The following is an 18,908-nucleotide window of genomic DNA, read 5'->3' on the forward strand; positions in this document are numbered from 1 at the left end:
GTAGGTTTTTAAAGAATCCTGTTTTCTGATTGGCTGGATGGCATGAGTGTTTTTAAGCTGTGATGGGGAATCCTCATCATTATTCTGCATTAATACTCAGACAGAGATGAAGTAATAATGGTCTTTATATTACAAATTCCATGAAAACAAAACTAATTTGGACATATGAAAACATTTAGAGAAGAGGAAACTGGAAGTAATGATGGAAAAAAAAATCTCTTGGAAGTGGATACTTTCAGCTGTTACACTACATCGCCACCTACTGGTCAGAAGAGCAAAGTGATGACAAACATAATGGCGACACAAAGATTAGAAAGAGCTCACTGACCCAAGACATGAAGAGACTATACTTATGTTTTGAGTATTTGTCAATCTCAGCTGTACGGTTATAAAGAAATAATGTATTTTTCAGTTAACCGCATGCTCCTTCTTTCATTATAAGGATTATATACTGTAGTATTGATAAAGTGTTGGTACAAACAAAAACTTTGAGCATTTTTTTGTGAACTGCAAAGCTACTTAAGGATGAAACTGACAGTTCAGGAGGTTTCCACACAGACTGATCTGAACTCACTGAAGAGGTTTCTGGCCTTCTCCGGCTCGCTGACCAGAGGCGGCCCGACTCCAAACTTGTTCTGGGCCATGATTCTGAACTCATACTCGTGGTTCTCCGTCAGCCGGGTCACCACATAGGAGCATTCTTTGGGGTCACTGGAGACGTGGACCCAAGACTTCCTGTTTTCTTCACGCTTCTCAATAACATAGTTGGTGATCTTGGAGCCGCCATTGTCTGTGGGTGGGTCCCAGGCCAGGCCGATCCTCTCTGCAAACACCTCTGTGAATTTGACTGGTCCGATGGGTGGGCCAGGAGGTCCTGCAGGAGGCAACAGTGAAAATGTTCACACAGCATTAATGTAGGATCTTCAACCACTGACTTATTATCAAACCAGTCATTATTTAATTCTCTGGTGACTGACCAATTAGTGCTAAAATGACATTTTCTTTACATTTGTCTCGTTATAACTTAAGGTTTGTGTCTCTCACCCAGCACGGTGAGCTTGATGTCCTTGGTAACTGTGCCCAGGCTGTTGCTGGCTGTCAGACTATAGAGGGCGCTGTCGTGCCTGCTGGCGTCCTGGATCAGCAGTGTGCACTTGTCCTGTGTCACCAGTTTGTTCATGTGCTGGTCGTAGTGGATGGCAGCCTTCTCCTCAGGTTTGGCCAGGCTGGCCTTCTGCCAGGTGAGCGTGGGGAATGGACAGCCGCCCACCTTTGCCACGATGCTGACATCACAGCCCTCCTCGCCCTCCATGGCCTCACGCAGCTCGATGGTGGGAGCACCTACAGGAAGAGATGAGACGCTTTATGAAAACATCAATGAGAAACTAATCAGCAGCACACATCTAAATGTTCAAAATTCTTTCTGAGGCTCAAAGTTATCTATATGCTATAGAAACATTTATATCAAAAGAAAATATCTCTCAAAATAAATGGATGAAGTCACCTGTCACATGTAACGTTTGGTCAGTTACACGATAAATTGAGTGACAGAAAACAAATTGGCAACTATTTCAATAATCGAATAATTTCAGCCAAAAATGCCAATATTCTTAGGTTCCACCTTCTCAAATGTGAGGATTTGCAGCTTTTCTTTGTCATGTACAACAAGAAATTGATATATCTAGTATATACTTTTGACTATTTGCAAATTGAGGACATCACTTTGGGAGAAGTTCCTTTCTTTCGCTATTTTCTTCCATTTTCTAGACTAATTGTGAATGACAATAATCGTTAGTTGCAGTGGGACTCACAAGTCTGATCCTTGATGACCATTGGTCCAACAGTGGCGGAGGGACGGCTGGGTCCGGCAGCGTTCACAGCTTTCACTCTGAACTCGTACTCTCCTCCCTGCAGATCAAAGACAACACAGTCAGCGATGAGTCCGGTTTAAACTTCACTTCAACGTCTTTATAGCAAATTGATTCATCATGAGCAATCAAACTCCTGTTGTTATATGTTTCCTCTGCATGTAATTTCACTGACAATGATTAAACATTGCTAGCAGGATTCAGTATCTTGCAGAATGTGTATAAAAGCCCAAATGGCACCAGGCGATTTACAGGTTTGATTCTGTGTTTTTGTTTGTTTTGTTGGTGAATATGTGGTATATGTGTCGGTTGTTTTATGACACAATAAAAGCAAATCAAACCAAACTTTTTGTTTCAAACAGGAAGATTTCAGTGTCCATCACTTGCTGTTCTTTAGCTGAATGTCCAGTTTCCATTCTGGGCCAATTGTGTTTTCTATGTCACAGTACTAATAAGTAGTAAACTTTATGTGCATAGCGCAATGACTAAACACACGCACAGGTAAAATAATAAAAATAGACCTCATAGTTGAAATGATACAGATTTTAAGTACTAGTAAAGTGAGAGCAGTGTGATCCCTCAAAGGACCAACCTCCTTCAGGTCCTCCACCACAAAGGTGAGCTCCTCCACATCTCTCTTGTTGCACTGCTTCCAGGTCTCCTTCTCTGTGCCGCTGGTGTCCCAGCTCAAACGCTCGATGATGTAATGCTTGATGGGAGAGCCACCGTTGTTTTTGGGAGGCTCCCAGGTCAGAGTCACGGTGTTCTTCGTCACCAGGTTGACCTTCAGTTTGGTTGGGGGGTCGGGTGGGTCTGAGGAGGAGGGAGATAATCATTAGACACAGAATAATTCCAGTAAATGGTTTGTGCAGTCACTCTATAGTTGGAATAGTAAGTGTATCCTCACAGATGGGGTCTCTGGCCCGGGCGGGTTCAGTGGTGACAGTGTACGGGCTGAATCCAAGTCTGTTCTCAGCTCGGACTCTGAACAGGTAGTCCTGTCCCTCCAGCAGGCCGGGGACTACGAAGGCCTGGCTGGCACAGGCTGCATTCACCTGATAACAAATCAATCATCCCTCAGTTAATCAATCACAAACTGCAGGATTTATGTTGAATTCAGTCGATCGATTAATTGATAATAATAAACACAAAGACATTTTGTAAAATTATTTTTTTAAATCCTCTGTTTTTCACTTGATTGAGCTAAGCTAGCAGCTTCCCACTGTTTCCTGCTAAGCTAGGCTAAACATATCCTGGTACATGGGTATGATCTACTAAAATTCAAATGCCCAGTGCAGTTGCCAAAGCTAAAACTATTCAATGAAAGCAATTCATTTTCTAAAATAAAAAGTACTTGAAATAAACTTGGACACTTGGTGGATTAAAAACAAACTCATAATAAAATGGAATAATGAAACAAAACCTTAATTGAGAAATTGAAATTTCAATAACTTGGTCTAATAGACTGTTTACCTTGGTCCAGGCCTTGTCAGTGACACATTTCTTCTCGATATAGTAGCTCTTGATTCTTTCACCTCCATCATTGTCAGGCAGTTTCCAGATCAGCCTCATGGTTGACCGGGTGATGTCTGTCACCCTCAGGTCCTTCGGAGGCCCGGGGACATCTGCACCCGAGACAAAGTACAGTCAATAAAGCAAACATTGCCATACTCTGTAACTGAAGACACTCAGTAGCAAAGGAGAAGCTTATAGACGGTTTATATACAAACAGCAAAGACATACCGAGAACATTAACTCTGACGTTTACGTGTTTCTGTCCAGACTTGTTCTTGGCTGTGATGGTGTAGCGTCCAGAGTGGCTCCTCAGACTGACAGGGACTATCACAGTGGACGTGGTCTCTGTGGACTCAACCTGAGTAAATAAAAACAATTAGACGAAAATTAGACTAAAAAGTAGAGCATGAAATTTAATAGAAAACTGTGTAAAAGATAGAAGTGTTCTATAAAATGTAGAATTACAAAAAAAGAATTACAAAATTTAATAAAGACTTCATTGATAATTTTTCTTCGTTGGGACTATTTTTCAGAGGAGGGTGATGAAAATTGAGATTTTACTGGAAACATGAAGAGAAGCATTGTGTTGCTGTGTAGCCTCTCACCTCTGAGTCAACCGGCAGTGTGTGAAGTTTGTTCTTCTTGTGTGACTTGGCTTTGCCTTGGAAGTCCCAGGTCACCTTGGGAACAGGGCGGCCCTTGATGGTGGCGGGTATCCTGATAGGATCTCCAGCACGTATACAAAGCAGGTCGTCAGCTTGTACGTTGATAGTGATAGAAGGTGCGACTGTTGGGAGGAGAAATATTAGTAAAAAACATCAGTGATGGACCGAGAGACTTTTGTCTGTGATGAAAGTTGATGTTTACTTATTTCAGTGGGACTTTAAAAATGGACTTACGGTGGACATCCTCAACCAGAACCTCACTGGTGCGGGGGCTGGGATCAGACTCGCCAATGTCATTGACTGCGATTATCCTGAAGCGGTAGCGTTTGAGCTCACGGAGGCTGGGCACAGTGAACTCAGTGGTGGGGTGCAGGTTCTCGGGATCGTTGACACTCACCCAGTCTGACGTACCCTCATCCTGGATCTGGATGATGTAGCCCTTGATAGGGCTTCCTCCATCCCTCTCTGGTGGCTTCCAGGACAGTGTGATGCTGTACTTTGTCTTATCAACCACCTCAGGAGCGGCAGGCATACTGGGAGGAGCTGGAAGATAGGGTGGCAGTTTGTAAACACAGTTTCCATTTTTGGGGAAATCTAATTTATCATCTCCCAAAATACAAAGAGGACATCTATTTGTCAAAGACTTATCTACCTAGAATTGAACTCAAATTGTTTACAGTTATATTTTGATGTGCTGTAATCTTGTTGGTCAGCAACAGACAGTAGTTTTTATACTCACTCAGAGGGTCGACAGCAAAGGCAGAGTCAGATGGTGCACTGAATGGTCCAGTTCCTGCAGAATTGCAGGCAGCAACCCTGAATTCGTACTCATTTCCTTCAATCAGACGAGTCACCTGGAAAGCACAGAGAGGAACATTTTAAAAGAACCAGGGCCAAGTAATAAACAATCACTTTTCTTTTGGTGATCAGAACAAAATCCTGTGACTCATTGACTTAACCTCCAAGAGATCTCCAACTTTTTATTTTCCACTTAAAACATTAATTTTGTGCTAATGCAAAAACAAAGCACCAGCAACTCACCTGGTACTCCCAGCCTTTCATACTCCGCTTGGTGACTGGCATCTTGTTGACTTTGGCCCAGTAGCTGGTGCCTTTCTCCCTCTTCTCCAGCCAGTAGCCAATAATCAAGGATCCACCATTATCTCTGGGAGGCTCCCAGCTCAGGGTCATGGAGGTCTTGGAGTGCTCGATGATAGTGGGTTTCTCTGGTGGGCCGGGGAGGCCGAAGGGGTCTTTGATAAGGACGTCCTCTGTTGTGCAGGGGTCAGACTTACCATAGCGGTTCTCAGCTCGTACTCGGAACAGGTATGTCTTGTTGGTGTCCAGGTTCCACACCTGTAGGAGAGGGAGGAAGTAGAGTCAAATAAGACTTAAAGGCCTGTGAGAACCACATTATTATTATTATGATTATGTCATCAGGACATACCCCATATTTCCTTTCAATGATGCTGTTGGTAACCTCCACCCACTGTGGTTCAGGTGGAGCTTCCTCTCCCTCTTCCAACTCTGGCTCCTCTGTTATCACGTCCTTCTTCTCAACAATGTAGTTTGTCAGTTCGCTGCCACCATCATCCAGCGGTGCTTCCCAATGGAGGTAGCAAGACTGCGCCTTGATATTGGATACTGTCACATTTCTGGGAGGAAGTGGCCGGTCTGAGAGGAGAGCAGAAGTTAATTTAGGGAGCTGTCAGCTGGATATTGTGTAACTGTCATAGACTATAATATATTCTGTTTAATTAACTGTACGCCCTGTCTTTTCTGCCTCTGATTGCATCAGTAGCAAGTTTTGACTCACCCAGCACTAGGACGGAGATGGTGTGCTTGGCTGAGCCCATGTTGTTGGAGGCAGTGACAGTATAGCTGCCACGGTCCTTCCTGTTGGCATCTGGGATGGACAACGTGGTCTTGCAGTTCATCCTACCAGTCTCTACCGTCTCCATCAGCAGAGTCTCAGTTGGCTTCTCAATCACCACGTCATCCTTGGACCACTCAACCTTGGGGATGGGGAGGCCTAGGACGTCAGCGGGGATCTCGATAGGCTCGCCTCTCTTCACAGTAACGGAGTCGCCCTTGAAATGCTTCAGCATGTGGATCTCAGGAGCAACTGAGAGGGACAAGACAGAACAAAAGAAATCAGAAAAACTCTAAAACTAAAGGTCCCACAGGCTAACATGCCATCACTGGAAAGATTCCTGAGGTGACACCCTTTAGAAAAAACACTGCTCCCTTTTAATAATTTAAAGTTGTCTCAAGAAAAACCTACCTTCATCCCTTAATTATAAAGAGGAAAATACACGGTTATTCTAATTTCAAAATGTTTCTAGATTTGTTCGGTTCTTAATGAAATGAAAATGTCGAAATTCGTATTCAAAATGATTTCAAATATTCACACTTACCTTCATCGTCTTGGATGACCACAGTCAGTGGGATGGATGGCTCACTCTCTCCAATCAGGTTGGCACACTTGATCCTGAACTCATACATAAAGGCCTCGTCCAGACCCTCCACTGTCATGGTCATGTTGGGGCAGATCTCTGTGTTGCAGGGCTCGAAAGCCTGCTGGTCGTGCCTCTTCTTCTCCACAAAGTATCCGATAACAGGGCTGCCGCCGTCATTGCGAGGTGGCCTCCAGGCAAGTGTGATAGAGTTCTTGGTGCGCTCGGTGTAGTGGAACTTCTCGGGGTATGATGGTGGCCCTGCAGAACCAGCAGATTTTATATTTAATATTTTAAAACAGTGAGGTCTCTTCACAAAAGATCATTTTTGTTGTGATAAAAATCAATTGATTTTAGGTCTCACCCTGTGGGTCCACAGCCTTGATGGGTCCCAGCTCGACAGGCGGGCCCAGGCCATACTTGTTCTTGGCGATGACGCGGAACATGTATTCCTGTCCCTCCATGATGCCCACGCACTCACACTTGGACGAGGCAGTTTCAATGGGCTGCCTCCATGTGTGCATCTTGGCATCTCTGCGCTCCACAACAAAGCCGGTCAGGTCACTGCCTCCGTCATCTTCAGGGTCATCCCAGTTCAGGAAGATCATCTTGCGAGTGACGACCACTGGCTTCAGGTCTGTGACAGGTCCGGGGACGTCTATGGCGAAAGCAACATTTTCCTTTAGTGTTCTTTTTATCCATAGCATCTATTTACTGCAAGTTTACTGTTGATTTTCATCATTAAGTCCTGCCACAAATGCCAGCACTTCTACTCACCCATGACCTCCACTCTGGCAGCGGCAGATTTGGTGCCACTGGGGTTGCAGGCAGAGATCTGGTATTTGCCGCTGTCCTTCCTCTGGATGTTCTTGATTGAAACAATGCTATTGTTGCCCTCTGTGAGGATCGCCACACGATCTTTATCAGGTTTGCCATCATCCTTCGTCCAAGTGATGGACGGGTAGGGTTTACCAGTGACTGTGGCAGGCAAACTGAGTGTCTCTCCTGCTCTGATGATCACGCCTTGCTTGATGGTCAGGTCCATTTCAATCACAGGTATCTCTGTGGAAGGGAATGAACCAGTACCCAAGAAAAGAATGCACCAACAAGAGATTAGTTGACATTAAACCTAAATAAATTCCACTCTTGCTCTCCTTATTTTTAACCCTTTCTTGATTTTTTCAGCTGACCTGCAGGATTCTTGACATAAACAGACTCCGTGAACCCTGGTGTGCCCTCTCCAGCAGCGTTGCATGCGATGACTCTGACCAGGTATTTTGCTCCCTCACGGACTCCATAGACAGTAAAAGCCCGCATCTTCCAGGGACGCTCAGTAGACCTGGACCAGTCTTTAGTACCAGCCATGGCCTGAAAAACACCATTGAAGAGAGAAACATCAGTCTGTGTCGCAGAGGGGAGTAATATATATTCTGGACATGTTTCTGAGTTCTGAGTATAAAACTTTAAATGTGATACTGGTACATAGCTGAGATCAAGACTATTTGTGATCTGACCTTATCCACGTGGTATCCCAGAATCTCTCCTCCTCCATTGTCGGCAGGCGGGTCCCACTCCACGTCGATGGAGAGGTCAGTAGTTGCCACCACTCGGGCAACTGGTGGCCCAGGAGGCACTAAACGGTCACAAACACACACAAATCAGACATGTTAACTCTGAGACCAAGTTCCATAGACAGTATCTTCAGGAGTCTAGTGTTCCCCTGTCTAAGTGTTTTCGACTAGTATTTTTACAGGATGCAACTATTTCAGAGAAGGGGAGGACACATGAAAAGTATCATGACAACAAAGCATTTGCTGATTACTATACATTATTATGTATTCCTCCAATTTGACAGAAATGGAAACAACATAAAAGTCATACAGACAGTTTAGACTAGTTTACGTACAGATCGGGGCCTGAGCTGTCTTGGGGTCAGAGGGGATACTGAACTGTCCGGGGCCAGCCTGGTTTTCAGCCGCCACCCTGAAGATGTAAGTCATCCCCTCCAGAAGACCTTCAACGTTCAGCTCAGTGTCAGGGATGATATCTCTGTAGACCAGGACGCAGGAGAATAAGACAACACAGCAAACAGATTTTCCCTGAAATATGCCCAGACATATCTCCATACAAATCTGCCAATACTAATGCTAACTTTTGAGTCAAAGGCAAGAGAGAAAACAGGAGTTCCTTCACCTGTTGACACGAGCCCAGTGGGAGCTGTTGATCTCACGGCGTTCCACCCAGTATCCCAGGATGGGGCTGCCATTGTCGTTTGGCTCATTCCAGATGACCAGCATACTGTGGGCTGTGATGTCATCAATCTCTGGCTTTTCAGGAGCCTCAGGAGGTTCTGAGGAGGAGAGAGGCACAGCAGATAAAAGGTGAGTCATATTTGATTCATGCTATTTTGTCTTCAAGCTCAAATATATGTTGCAAGTCTTAAATAGCACCCAGAAGTTGAATAATGCACATAATTGATACACATGGGTGTGGAAGTTGGACCCATTGACTTCCATGTAATTAGAATAATTTTTGAAAACACTATAAACAAACAGCTCATCATTACTTACTTTTACTTAAAATACAATATTTCATTCTAATTTGTTATCTGAAATGTCACAATGTCTACTTGATGCTACTGCTTCCAATAGCTACTTGCTATTTAGCTTACTTGCTAGCCAGACAAATTATTAATTCAGTTAGTTGTTGTTTAATTGTTAAATTGTTTAGAAACAATGTAGAGAGACTATAAGTTTATAGCTTTGTAATATGTGACTTAAATGGTTAGCTAACATAGATGCATGCTAAGAAAGATGGTAAGCTATCAAAAATGGAAGCCTCACAAAACTAAGAAACGGGTTATGCAAACAAAAAGGAGCAATTTGTTCAAAACTTAAAACATATTTATCAAAGCAAAAATCAATATGAGTAAAACTGCAGAATGCAGGAACATCCAATATTGAATGTGGAAATTAATGTCAGTTGGCTCGGCTTGTAAACCCTTTCATTTATGAGTCACAGAAGAAAAAAAACATATTAAGACATATAAATATAGGATTAGATGTGTGTGACTAATTAATTTACTAATAATACTAATACTAATACTAATAATTTGCTACTACTAATTAAATCACTAATTCAAATGAATACAGTGCCTCTTACATTCCATATAGTCAGTGCCATTGGGAGTACTTACCTCCCAAATTGGAAATCCACATAAGATTACTTGAGTAAAAATAATTGTTTCTAAATATCAACATACCGAAGGGATTCTTTGCAATGAGTGGTTTGGAGATGCAGGGTGGACCAGCGCCGAACTTGTTCTCAGCCACAACCCTGAAGATGTACTCCTTCTTCTCGATAAGTTTGGGCACCAGGTAGCGGCATCCTCTTAGCGTCGAGGTTACGCTGCTCCAGCCAATCTCCAGCTTCGAGTTGTCCTTCTTCTCCAGTGTGTAGTTGAGGATCTCACTGCCGCCATCATCCATAGGAGGATCCCACTTGCAGATCACTGAGTTCTTCCTCACCTCCTCAAATCGGAAGTTCACCGGAGGCCCAGGAGTGTCTGTGATAGATAGGTGAGATAGTCAGTGTTTTTAGCCTCTGAAATTCCACTTTCACTGACAACAATTAATTATTTTCACTAATTAGTAGTGAATCTGTTATATGTATTTTATAGCCACAGTAGCGGTGTGGCTTCAGAGGTGTTGATCTGTTGGTCAGTCCACCACTTTGGTAAAAGTGATGACAAATGTCCTTCACAATTGACCAAAAACTAAAAGTTTTACTATATTTTAAGATGTCTGACTTTGACTGATAGTCAGGTTGTAACAATCTCACAGTGGTCTTAGATCTGCTTTTGAAACGTTGTTTATGTTTACATGTAATCCTGTTTCTTCAAATTATACTTAAAGTTAAATGTGTTTAAATTTGTTAAAAACTCTATATTTGCTTTTAAAATGTATGCACCTATCTACATAATTATACTGGGAAACGCCAGACACATAAATTACATTTAAATGTAATGTCAGAATAGAGTTAAATTCCTACCGAGCACATTGACCTCGCAGGTAGCGGAGGCGATGCCGTGGTCATTCTCCACCTTCACCATGTAGACGCCATGGTCAAGACGGATCGAGTCCGTGATTACAACGGAGGACGTGCCCCTCCGGCTGTTATCAATGGACAGTCGTTCGGTCAGCGTCGGGTAGTCGGTCTCCTCCACCTCGGGCTCCACCACCTCCTCCTTCTTCTCCTCTGCTTCCTTCTTCTCCTCCTCTTTCTTCTCCTCCTCTTTCTTCTCCTCCTCCTTCTTCTCCTCTCCTTCTTTCTTCTTCTCCTCCTCCTTCTTCTCCTCCTCCTTCTTCTCTTCTCCTTCCTTCACCTCTGCGTCCTTCTTCTCTCCCTCACCTTCCTCCTTCTTCTTTTCTTCCTTCTTCTCCAACTTCTTCTTCAGGGGTCTCTCAGGCCTCTTGCGGAGTGGTTCAGGTCGGATGATCTTGTTGTTCCAGTACCAGGTGATCTGAGGGTATGGTGAGCCGGAAATATTGGCGTCCAGGCAGATCTGGCAGCCTCGCCTCACGTTCAGGCCAGACTGCAGGCTGCCGCTCAGGAACACTTTCGGAGGATCTGAGAAAGAACACAGAAAAGTGAACATAAAGTTCAGCAGTAAACATGGCGACGTTAGAAGAGGGAAGTGAAAAAATCCTTACCAACAGCGTCCGATGCTTTGACAAACAGCGTGCTGCGAGATGGCTCGCTGACCCCCGCTGCGTTTTCAGCTTTGACTCTGAAGGCGTAGCTCTTGCCCTCCGTCAGCCTTCTGACAGTGTAGGACAGGACAGGCACCAGGAAGTCATTGCACCTCTCCCACTTGTCCTCGCCCTTCTGCTGCCTCTCCAGGATGTATCCCATGATCTTGGAGCCACCATCGTACATTGGAGGCTTCCAGGTCAGCGTGATGGTGCTAGATGTGGGGAACTGGGTCTCCACGTCCACCGGTGGGTCGGGGGGATCTGGAATGAGACGGGACACAATGTGGATTTCAGTTAAATTTCTACTGAACATAAACTGTCATTTACATATTAATTGCATCATACCATAAATTAAATGTCATGGTGTTTGCTTACGTTTCTGGTCCTGGGCGATGACTGGGTGACGGAGCTCGACGAACTCTCCTCCTCCGATCTTGTTCACGGCCTGGACTCTGAAGTAGTACTCTCCATTAGGGATCAGGTCTTTGATGGGCCAGCTCACCTTATTCTCCCCTGACATCTGGTTGATGTATGTCCTCCTGCCGGCCTCACGCCGCTGCCAGAGAGCACAGGAAAACATGAACAATGAACAAACTTAAGAAATATGAGCGACATCATTTTATAAAAACAGATTTAAAACCATCATAAATAAAAACATCCTACAAACCTGCAGGACGTAGTGAAGAATCGGGGTACCACCGTCGTAGTCAGGAGGATCCCAGGATATTTTACAGGAGCTCTTGGTGATCTCTGAGGCCACAATTTCCTTACAGGGACCAGGAAGACCTGAAGACAGAGACACAGAGACGTATTAAAAATCATCTACTGCTAAGAGTTCAAACACAACGGACCTCATGCAAGAAGAACTCATATGAACAGATTTGTCCTGAAATGGCATATTTTCATATTTTCTAATTGTTTCAGCTCCTCTAGTATGAATGCTGGTTTGTCTGCTGGTTTCTGATTCTTTTTTTCACTCTTTGGGATCATTTTTGTGAATAAAACACGGACACAAAGAGTTTGTGATGTTTAGAAAGTTTCTCGGAACAAACCTCACAGAGAAAAGTAAGAAAGGTTAAGAAGAAGACAATGTTTAGTGAGTTCTGTGATTAGTTCAGAGCTGTGATGGGAATGTGTTTGGGTACCGATGACTTTGACGTTGATGGTGGCGCTGGCGGCTCCCAGTTTGTTCTCCAGGGTGACTTTGTATTGTCCAGCATCAGCGTGAAGACTGCTTTCGACCTCCAGGTGACAGGAAGTATACTCCTTCCTGTTGAGCACAAACAATCCCATCAGCCACTGCTGCTCACACTGACTAAGAACAGGCCAATCAGATACAGACAGGTTTAAGATGACAGACAGATATCAATTATTCTGATCTGATAACGGATAGATTTGCTGATATTTTTGTGTTGGAAACTGTCTTTTTTTTAACACTCAAAAAGCAATAAAGAAAATAACTAACTGACTTTACTGGTTAATGTCTGTGAAATAACATGGACTCAGTGACTATATGGAAACTAAAATAAACCCTGTATATTGATAGGATTGACAGTGTAATTGCATTCTTAGTTTATATCTGATCTGAATTTGGAGGAAGAATAAATTCACAGCCTGAATTTGATAAAACGTTGCGCTGACCTGAAGCCGAGGCGCTCGTCAGCCTTCAGCTCCTTGCCATCTTTGTGCCAGGTGATTCTGGGTGAGGGGACGGCTTTGAAGGGAACTGGGATGTGCAGCTTCTCTGTTTCCACGACAACCAGGTCCAGAGTCTGGAAGTCAAGTGTCGGGTTGCCTGGAAACACGGAAAAGAGCAGGTGTCAAATAAAATAACCGTGTTAAAATGTTAAGCTAGCATCAGTGAGCCCGGTGGACGTTCTTACAGTCAGAGTCTGCAGCAAAGACGTTCTCAGAGATGTCGGACGGCTCACTGACTCCGACGGAATTGATGGCTCTCACTCTCAGGATGTACTCCTTCTCGGGGACGATGCCCTCCTCAACGCGGTACTTCAGCTCCTTCACTGGACGGGAGTTGACCCTCATCCATTTCTCTGTTCCAGCCTCGCACATCTCAATGTGGTAGCCGGTGATGGGGCAGCCGCCGTCCCTCTGCGGAGGTTTCCAGGCAATGGACAGGAAGTCCCTGCTGGCTCCAGTCACATGCAGTTCAATGGGTGGAGACGGGACACCTGGAAGGGAGAGGACAGACAGTTTTATTTCAAAACTCTATTTATTGAGTTTCCTAACAGATAACAGACAAGTAGTATACCGTGTTTCAATTAAGATTTTAAGTAATTAGAAAAGAGATGATCAGGGAGCGAAAGAAACAGAACACTTGTGTGAGGATCATTTCAAATACAGATGCAGCCGCCCAGAATTGCCAGCTGGTCCATGACAGGGCCCTTACAAATCATAGACTGTATAAAAATATGGACGTAGTTAGCGTGACGTCACCCGTTGGTTTCTGAAGAGCGGTTTTGAAGCTCCGGCCGTCGCCATCTTGGCAGTGCGTGACGCTGCCTAACTCCCAGCCAATCAAAAATGGGCAAAGAGGCGGGGCCGAATGGCTGAAACAAGCCACCTAGCGGCTGGCGGACCTGTCACTCAAAGCAGCCATGTCCTTCATTATGCATAACTTTATGGCTTAATTTAATTTAAACGGGTGAGTTATAAAAAAATTCACCTCCCGTACAGTTGTCATGAAAGAGGAAATTAGCTACAGAGACCAAAACCGTTGTTTGTACCAGGCTGTAAACATGTTTATTTCTGCTGTAAAGTTGGGCATTTTAACATGGGGGTCTATGGGGATTGACTCGCTTTTGGAGCCTCAAGTGGCCATTCAAGGAACTGCAGTTTTTGGCACTTCCTCATTGGCTTCATTTTACAGCCCCAGAGGTTGTGGCTTGGATGTCACCCATCGTTTTGCATCGGAGCCGGTTTGAAGCCCAGAGTTGCAGTTTATGGTCGGTTTAGGGCCACGACCTTCAAAATAAGGAGGTGTTGCCTATAGTCAGACTCAGGCTACTTCCACAGTAATAAGTTTTCGTTTTGAAACATATAACCTTTGCTGCGTTTACGCCTAGCGTCCATTTTTCAGCCCTGGAGGTTGCCGCTTGATACAGATCTGTACTAATCTGAATGGACAGCAATTCTGAGTGGCTGGTACTGTAAGGTATTTATTAGTCATTACTGGGGAAGGAATTTCTTTATCTGATGTCAGATTTAACAACTTACCTGTTGGATCTTCAATAGTGAGGATCTCAGTGGGCTCGCTCGGATGTCCAACACCGGCCTCGTTCTCGGCGCGGACCTGGAACTGAACCTCTGTTCCCTCGATGACGTCAGTCACTCTGTATTTACAGTCAGGACCTGAAGTCTTGCCACACTTCACCCAGCGAGTTCCGAGTTTCTCCTTCTTCTCCACGGAATACCTACAGAACAGAGTCAACGAAAGACGAGGTTCATACCGTAACAAGGCCGACACCAAACATGAGGAAATTAAACTGTTGCTGCAACATGTCCCGTTTACATTTTAGTCAAATCTGAATTGGATATCAAGTATTCAGATCAGTATTCGGCAGTGGTGGACAAAGTACATTCATTTGAGTACTGTACGGTATATTTTCAGGTACTTATACTTTACCTGAGTATTTTAATTGTCTGAGACTTTATACTTCTACTACAACACATTTCATTTCATTCATTGTAAGGCTGCAACTGAACTGTTGTCTTCATAATCAATTAATTTGCTGATTATTTCCTGGATTCATTCAGAGAAAAACATCAAACCCTCATATCTGAGATGCTGGAATCAGTGAATTATTTGCATTTTTGCTTGAAAATGGACTAAAAAGATGAATTGATTATGGAATCTGTTGCAGATTAATTTTCAGTAAATCGACTAATCAGCTCTAAAATATTATACTTTTTACTCCGTTAATTTTATCTGACAGTTGTTGTTATCGTACACATTACGCTTTTACATAAAAAAACATGTGATCATCTAAAATATGACAACTTTTACAGATAAAATGAGCTGCACCTCCACCAGCTACAACATTAACATGCTAATTAGACATTGCAATGATCATAATAATTCAGTGATATAAAATGTATAATAATATAACACTCTGAAAGGACTCATTCAACATAATATTTACTTTTACTTTTGATATTTCAAATACATTTTGTTGCTTCAAATGGAGTATTTTGAAAGCTACTTTTACTTAAAACTGGTAATGTGTTTTCAGGACTGAAACCCTACCTGAGGATGGGTCTGCCACCATCGTTTTTGGGCGCCTCCCAGTTCAGGTCCACATATCTTTTGGTCACGGCATATACGGTGAGGGCATATGGTGGCCCGGACTGTGTGCCACTGCTAAAAGCAATGATCAATAATGTTATAAGAAAAGATACACAAGACAGTACAATTTATTTTATTTCTTTGAAGGTCAGTAACTTGTTTTACAAATCAGTACATACATACATGAAGGGATCATTATATTCTGTTTCCTGGACTGAGACACAAACCTGAGAACTGAAAACTCACCTCTTCAGTCTCACCTGTCTATAAACTCTTCCACTGGTTGTTTTTATCAACATTTATATTGTTCAAAATCCTTTTTACACTTTTGTTCACACATACAGGGGTTGAGGTCTCCCCTCAACACTATATAGAATTCATATGATGGAACTGACATTTGTACGGAAACCAGCACATACAGGAATCAAAGGAAATGAAATAGCTGACAGATGAACAAAGGAAGAACATTTGGAGAACGTTTTGGTCATTCAGGATTAAACAGAACGTTATTTAAAATAGGAAAATATAATACAGGAAGGTGGGAATTTTGTGATTGAGAAGAAACTTAAGAGCATGTTATGCTTTAATGTCCAAAATATGATGCTGAGAGAAGATCAAAGAAATAAAGTTAAGCTTTGATTTATGTGATCTATTATGAAGAAAGGTGTTTTCAAACTTGATAGAAAGAATAAGAATATAACTTTATTTTCTTAATTTTACTTTTTTTATGTATTATTAGAATTAGTGAATGTATAGATTCCTGATCCACACTCCATTCCAGTTGATGGTGGTAATGCACCAAAATGTTGTTTGGCAACCGCCATAAAAATGAAGAAGACGAAGAAGAAGAACAAGAAGTTCCTCTTTTGCACAAACAATCAGCAAATGAGACTTCAAGGTGAAATCTGTAAGTACTTTAACTGATTTTCACCAGTTTTCTCCACATATAATATATTTAGTCATTAAAATGCAGTTGAAACTGTGTTTTATCTGCATTTCTATCCAGCTAAATGTTGAAATAAGTGTAGCTTAAATACTGGAACAATAATGTCTGATATGTTTTTTCCACAAAACCAATAAAGAAAATCACATCACATTTGTGTGAATTGAATATTGGACCAGGATTGGATTCCAAACTAGTTGTGATGTCACAAATCCTGCTCATAGGACCACATCTGAATATCTGATTTTAAATGATTTCAGAGAAACTTTCAGCAGAAGAATGAAAACAAACTCTGCACATGATTCTACAAAGAGAAGAGAACAAACATCCAACTGAAGGAACAAGAAGAAAAACGTTTTTGAGTGGAGCGACTTTATGAAAGGGAAGGAAAGGCAAACAAATCAACTACACATTAGGATAATAAAAAGCAAATAAGCACAGACTAATACCTCCTTATTGATGATCTCAACATGAATGTGTATTAACACAATAATACTAAACCATTCTCCATCATACTGGTATTAAGCTGATCATCATTAATGATAATCAATGATAATGGTATGATGACCATGTATCTCAGCAGAAAGTAGGCTTACATTTTGTTAATGAAGTCATCTCCAAAGTCAATCATCAGTCTCAGTGCGTTCAGCATCAGTGTGTTAACATCCTCATCCAGGTAGGTTTCTGAGCTGTAGTTCTTCACAGCAAAGATGCAGTTGAGTGGAATACCCAGCCTAGCGCTGAAGTCTGTGATCTAAGTTTTAAAGAAACAATAATTCATCTACAGTGAGCTCACATTATAAAAATAATGAACTTACTTTACATTTCTGTAACAAAACTGACAGAAACTCACCTTTTTCTTCAGGTGTTTGCTCTTGTAGACATTCTTTTGATCCTTTTGAGTTTCACCACAGGCTTCATCAACTTTGGTGACAATCGCCACTTGAGGAATCCCTGCCGACAGAGAGATGCATTTAGTAACCTGACTTCAGTTAACTTTCACAGTTCATTCAGGTTTAAAAAAACATTAGAACTGCATGTTAAACACTGTAAACCACAAACCTAAGAAATGCAGACTAGACCACTTCACATTAAGAAGACAGATAAATACAGATTAAAGCTGTGGTGTTCACAAACCAGCACAAAATATATAAAATACTGAAGAAACAACAGTTTACCAATACCAACAAAAAGACACAAACAAAAATTAGCTGTAACTTATTGTTCCACAATGTAAACTTTCTGGAATAAATATTCATTTTGGCATTAATATTTTATTTTAGCTTAAACTATTGCAGAACTATATTAATTTAATTCTATTTTATAATTTCTGCATATTCTATATTACTATGTGCTGAAAATGAATTTATAGGGGAGCAAGACTGAGGAGGATATTTACTAAGCACTAAGGGTCCTATCTTACGCCCGGTGCAGAGCGCAGAGAGTCTCTTTGCTATTTTAAGACAGACGCAGTTGTCATTTTCCCGTCCAGCGCCCACGTTGTTGGCACTTGCGCCCATCAGTGCGCCCATCAGTGCGCCCATCATTGCGTCCATCAGTGCGCCCATCAGTGCGCCCATGGGCATGTTGGTCTAAATGTAAGGTGTGGTCAGGCGCATTGTTGGCGTATTGCTATCTTGAGGCAGCAGAGAGCGATTGCACTATTGACCAACAAAAACCTGGTCTAAAGTCAATGGCGCAGTGTTTCACTGTTATTTTAAGGAGCGTTATCAGGACAGTAATATGCACCTACACAGGCGGCTGCACCACATACACTCTGCTTGTTACACACACAGGACACGCAGCAGCGCACAAACATGCACAAGGTAACAAATAAAAGGATTACAATGTGAAAGATTATTATTGTGTATATTAATATATTTTTAAAAATACATGTCATAATGCTCAGTTATAATATTCATCAGAATTAACTAATCGCAGTAATGATGGATTAAATTGTTGAATTATTTGACCAAATCGTGTAATCATGTAGGTATTTAAACAGACGGACAACAACGGATCAGACACAGATCGACTTTCCTGCTGCATCAGTACATGATGACATGAGGAAATAAATGAGGTGAAAACAATGATTAAACTAACGAAGGAAATAAATCTACACAGCTTCTAGCTGCTGCCAGCAGCAGGATCAGCACCTTGGAGAGCTCATCAAGTCCTGATAACTGTGTTGATGATTCTTTACATGATTAAAATTAATTCTTTAATTTTTGAACAATATTTAACAAATATTCTTTAACATTTTTGAGGTTACAGTGATCAAGTTTCTATACTTTCAACAATTAAAACCTGCTGATTTGACCTGATACTCCCTGACTGAACAAAACGATTTTAAAGAATCCAAAGCTGTAATTAAAATAATAAACCTTTTCAAAAACCAAACGAA

General features: G+C 42.3%; 2 protein-coding genes across 2 annotated transcripts in view; both read right to left on the minus strand.

The window, feature by feature from the left end:
- The window catches only part of LOC137192240 (titin-like), a 91,955-nt gene extending 77,329 nt beyond the window's left edge, over nucleotides 1–14,626 (minus strand). Inside the window, exons 1-29 of the mRNA XM_067602774.1 lie at nucleotides 14,493–14,626; nucleotides 13,142–13,447; nucleotides 12,900–13,053; nucleotides 12,404–12,528; nucleotides 11,926–12,044; nucleotides 11,634–11,814; nucleotides 11,217–11,519; nucleotides 10,555–11,133; nucleotides 9,767–10,069; nucleotides 8,698–8,854; nucleotides 8,411–8,553; nucleotides 8,019–8,137; nucleotides 7,695–7,872; nucleotides 7,282–7,566; nucleotides 6,869–7,162; nucleotides 6,466–6,765; nucleotides 5,865–6,173; nucleotides 5,496–5,722; nucleotides 5,090–5,404; nucleotides 4,788–4,902; nucleotides 4,283–4,591; nucleotides 3,989–4,170; nucleotides 3,612–3,741; nucleotides 3,342–3,493; nucleotides 2,776–2,923; nucleotides 2,461–2,681; nucleotides 1,812–1,908; nucleotides 1,045–1,341; nucleotides 575–874 (exon numbers count right to left, since the gene is read on the minus strand). Coding sequence (XP_067458875.1) covers nucleotides 575–874; nucleotides 1,045–1,341; nucleotides 1,812–1,908; nucleotides 2,461–2,681; nucleotides 2,776–2,923; nucleotides 3,342–3,493; nucleotides 3,612–3,741; nucleotides 3,989–4,170; nucleotides 4,283–4,591; nucleotides 4,788–4,902; nucleotides 5,090–5,404; nucleotides 5,496–5,722; nucleotides 5,865–6,173; nucleotides 6,466–6,765; nucleotides 6,869–7,162; nucleotides 7,282–7,566; nucleotides 7,695–7,872; nucleotides 8,019–8,137; nucleotides 8,411–8,553; nucleotides 8,698–8,854; nucleotides 9,767–10,069; nucleotides 10,555–11,133; nucleotides 11,217–11,519; nucleotides 11,634–11,814; nucleotides 11,926–12,044; nucleotides 12,404–12,528; nucleotides 12,900–13,053; nucleotides 13,142–13,328 — 6,229 coding nt within the window. The 5' untranslated portion in view covers nucleotides 13,329–13,447; nucleotides 14,493–14,626. The remainder of the gene's footprint in view (nucleotides 1–574; nucleotides 875–1,044; nucleotides 1,342–1,811; nucleotides 1,909–2,460; nucleotides 2,682–2,775; nucleotides 2,924–3,341; nucleotides 3,494–3,611; nucleotides 3,742–3,988; nucleotides 4,171–4,282; nucleotides 4,592–4,787; nucleotides 4,903–5,089; nucleotides 5,405–5,495; nucleotides 5,723–5,864; nucleotides 6,174–6,465; nucleotides 6,766–6,868; nucleotides 7,163–7,281; nucleotides 7,567–7,694; nucleotides 7,873–8,018; nucleotides 8,138–8,410; nucleotides 8,554–8,697; nucleotides 8,855–9,766; nucleotides 10,070–10,554; nucleotides 11,134–11,216; nucleotides 11,520–11,633; nucleotides 11,815–11,925; nucleotides 12,045–12,403; nucleotides 12,529–12,899; nucleotides 13,054–13,141; nucleotides 13,448–14,492) is intronic.
- A 1,052-nt stretch (nucleotides 14,627–15,678) lies between these two features.
- Nucleotides 15,679–18,908, minus strand: part of LOC137192247 (interferon-induced protein 44-like) — a 42,153-nt gene continuing 38,923 nt past the window's right edge. The window contains exons 9-10 of the mRNA XM_067602783.1: nucleotides 17,358–17,458; nucleotides 15,679–17,258 (exon numbers count right to left, since the gene is read on the minus strand). Of these exons, the coding sequence (XP_067458884.1) occupies nucleotides 17,097–17,258; nucleotides 17,358–17,458 (263 nt within the window). The 3' untranslated portion in view covers nucleotides 15,679–17,096. The remainder of the gene's footprint in view (nucleotides 17,259–17,357; nucleotides 17,459–18,908) is intronic.

The sequence above is a fragment of the Thunnus thynnus genome, chromosome 11 (assembly GCF_963924715.1).
Source record: "Thunnus thynnus chromosome 11, fThuThy2.1, whole genome shotgun sequence".
Taxonomy (NCBI): domain Eukaryota; kingdom Metazoa; phylum Chordata; class Actinopteri; order Scombriformes; family Scombridae; genus Thunnus; species Thunnus thynnus.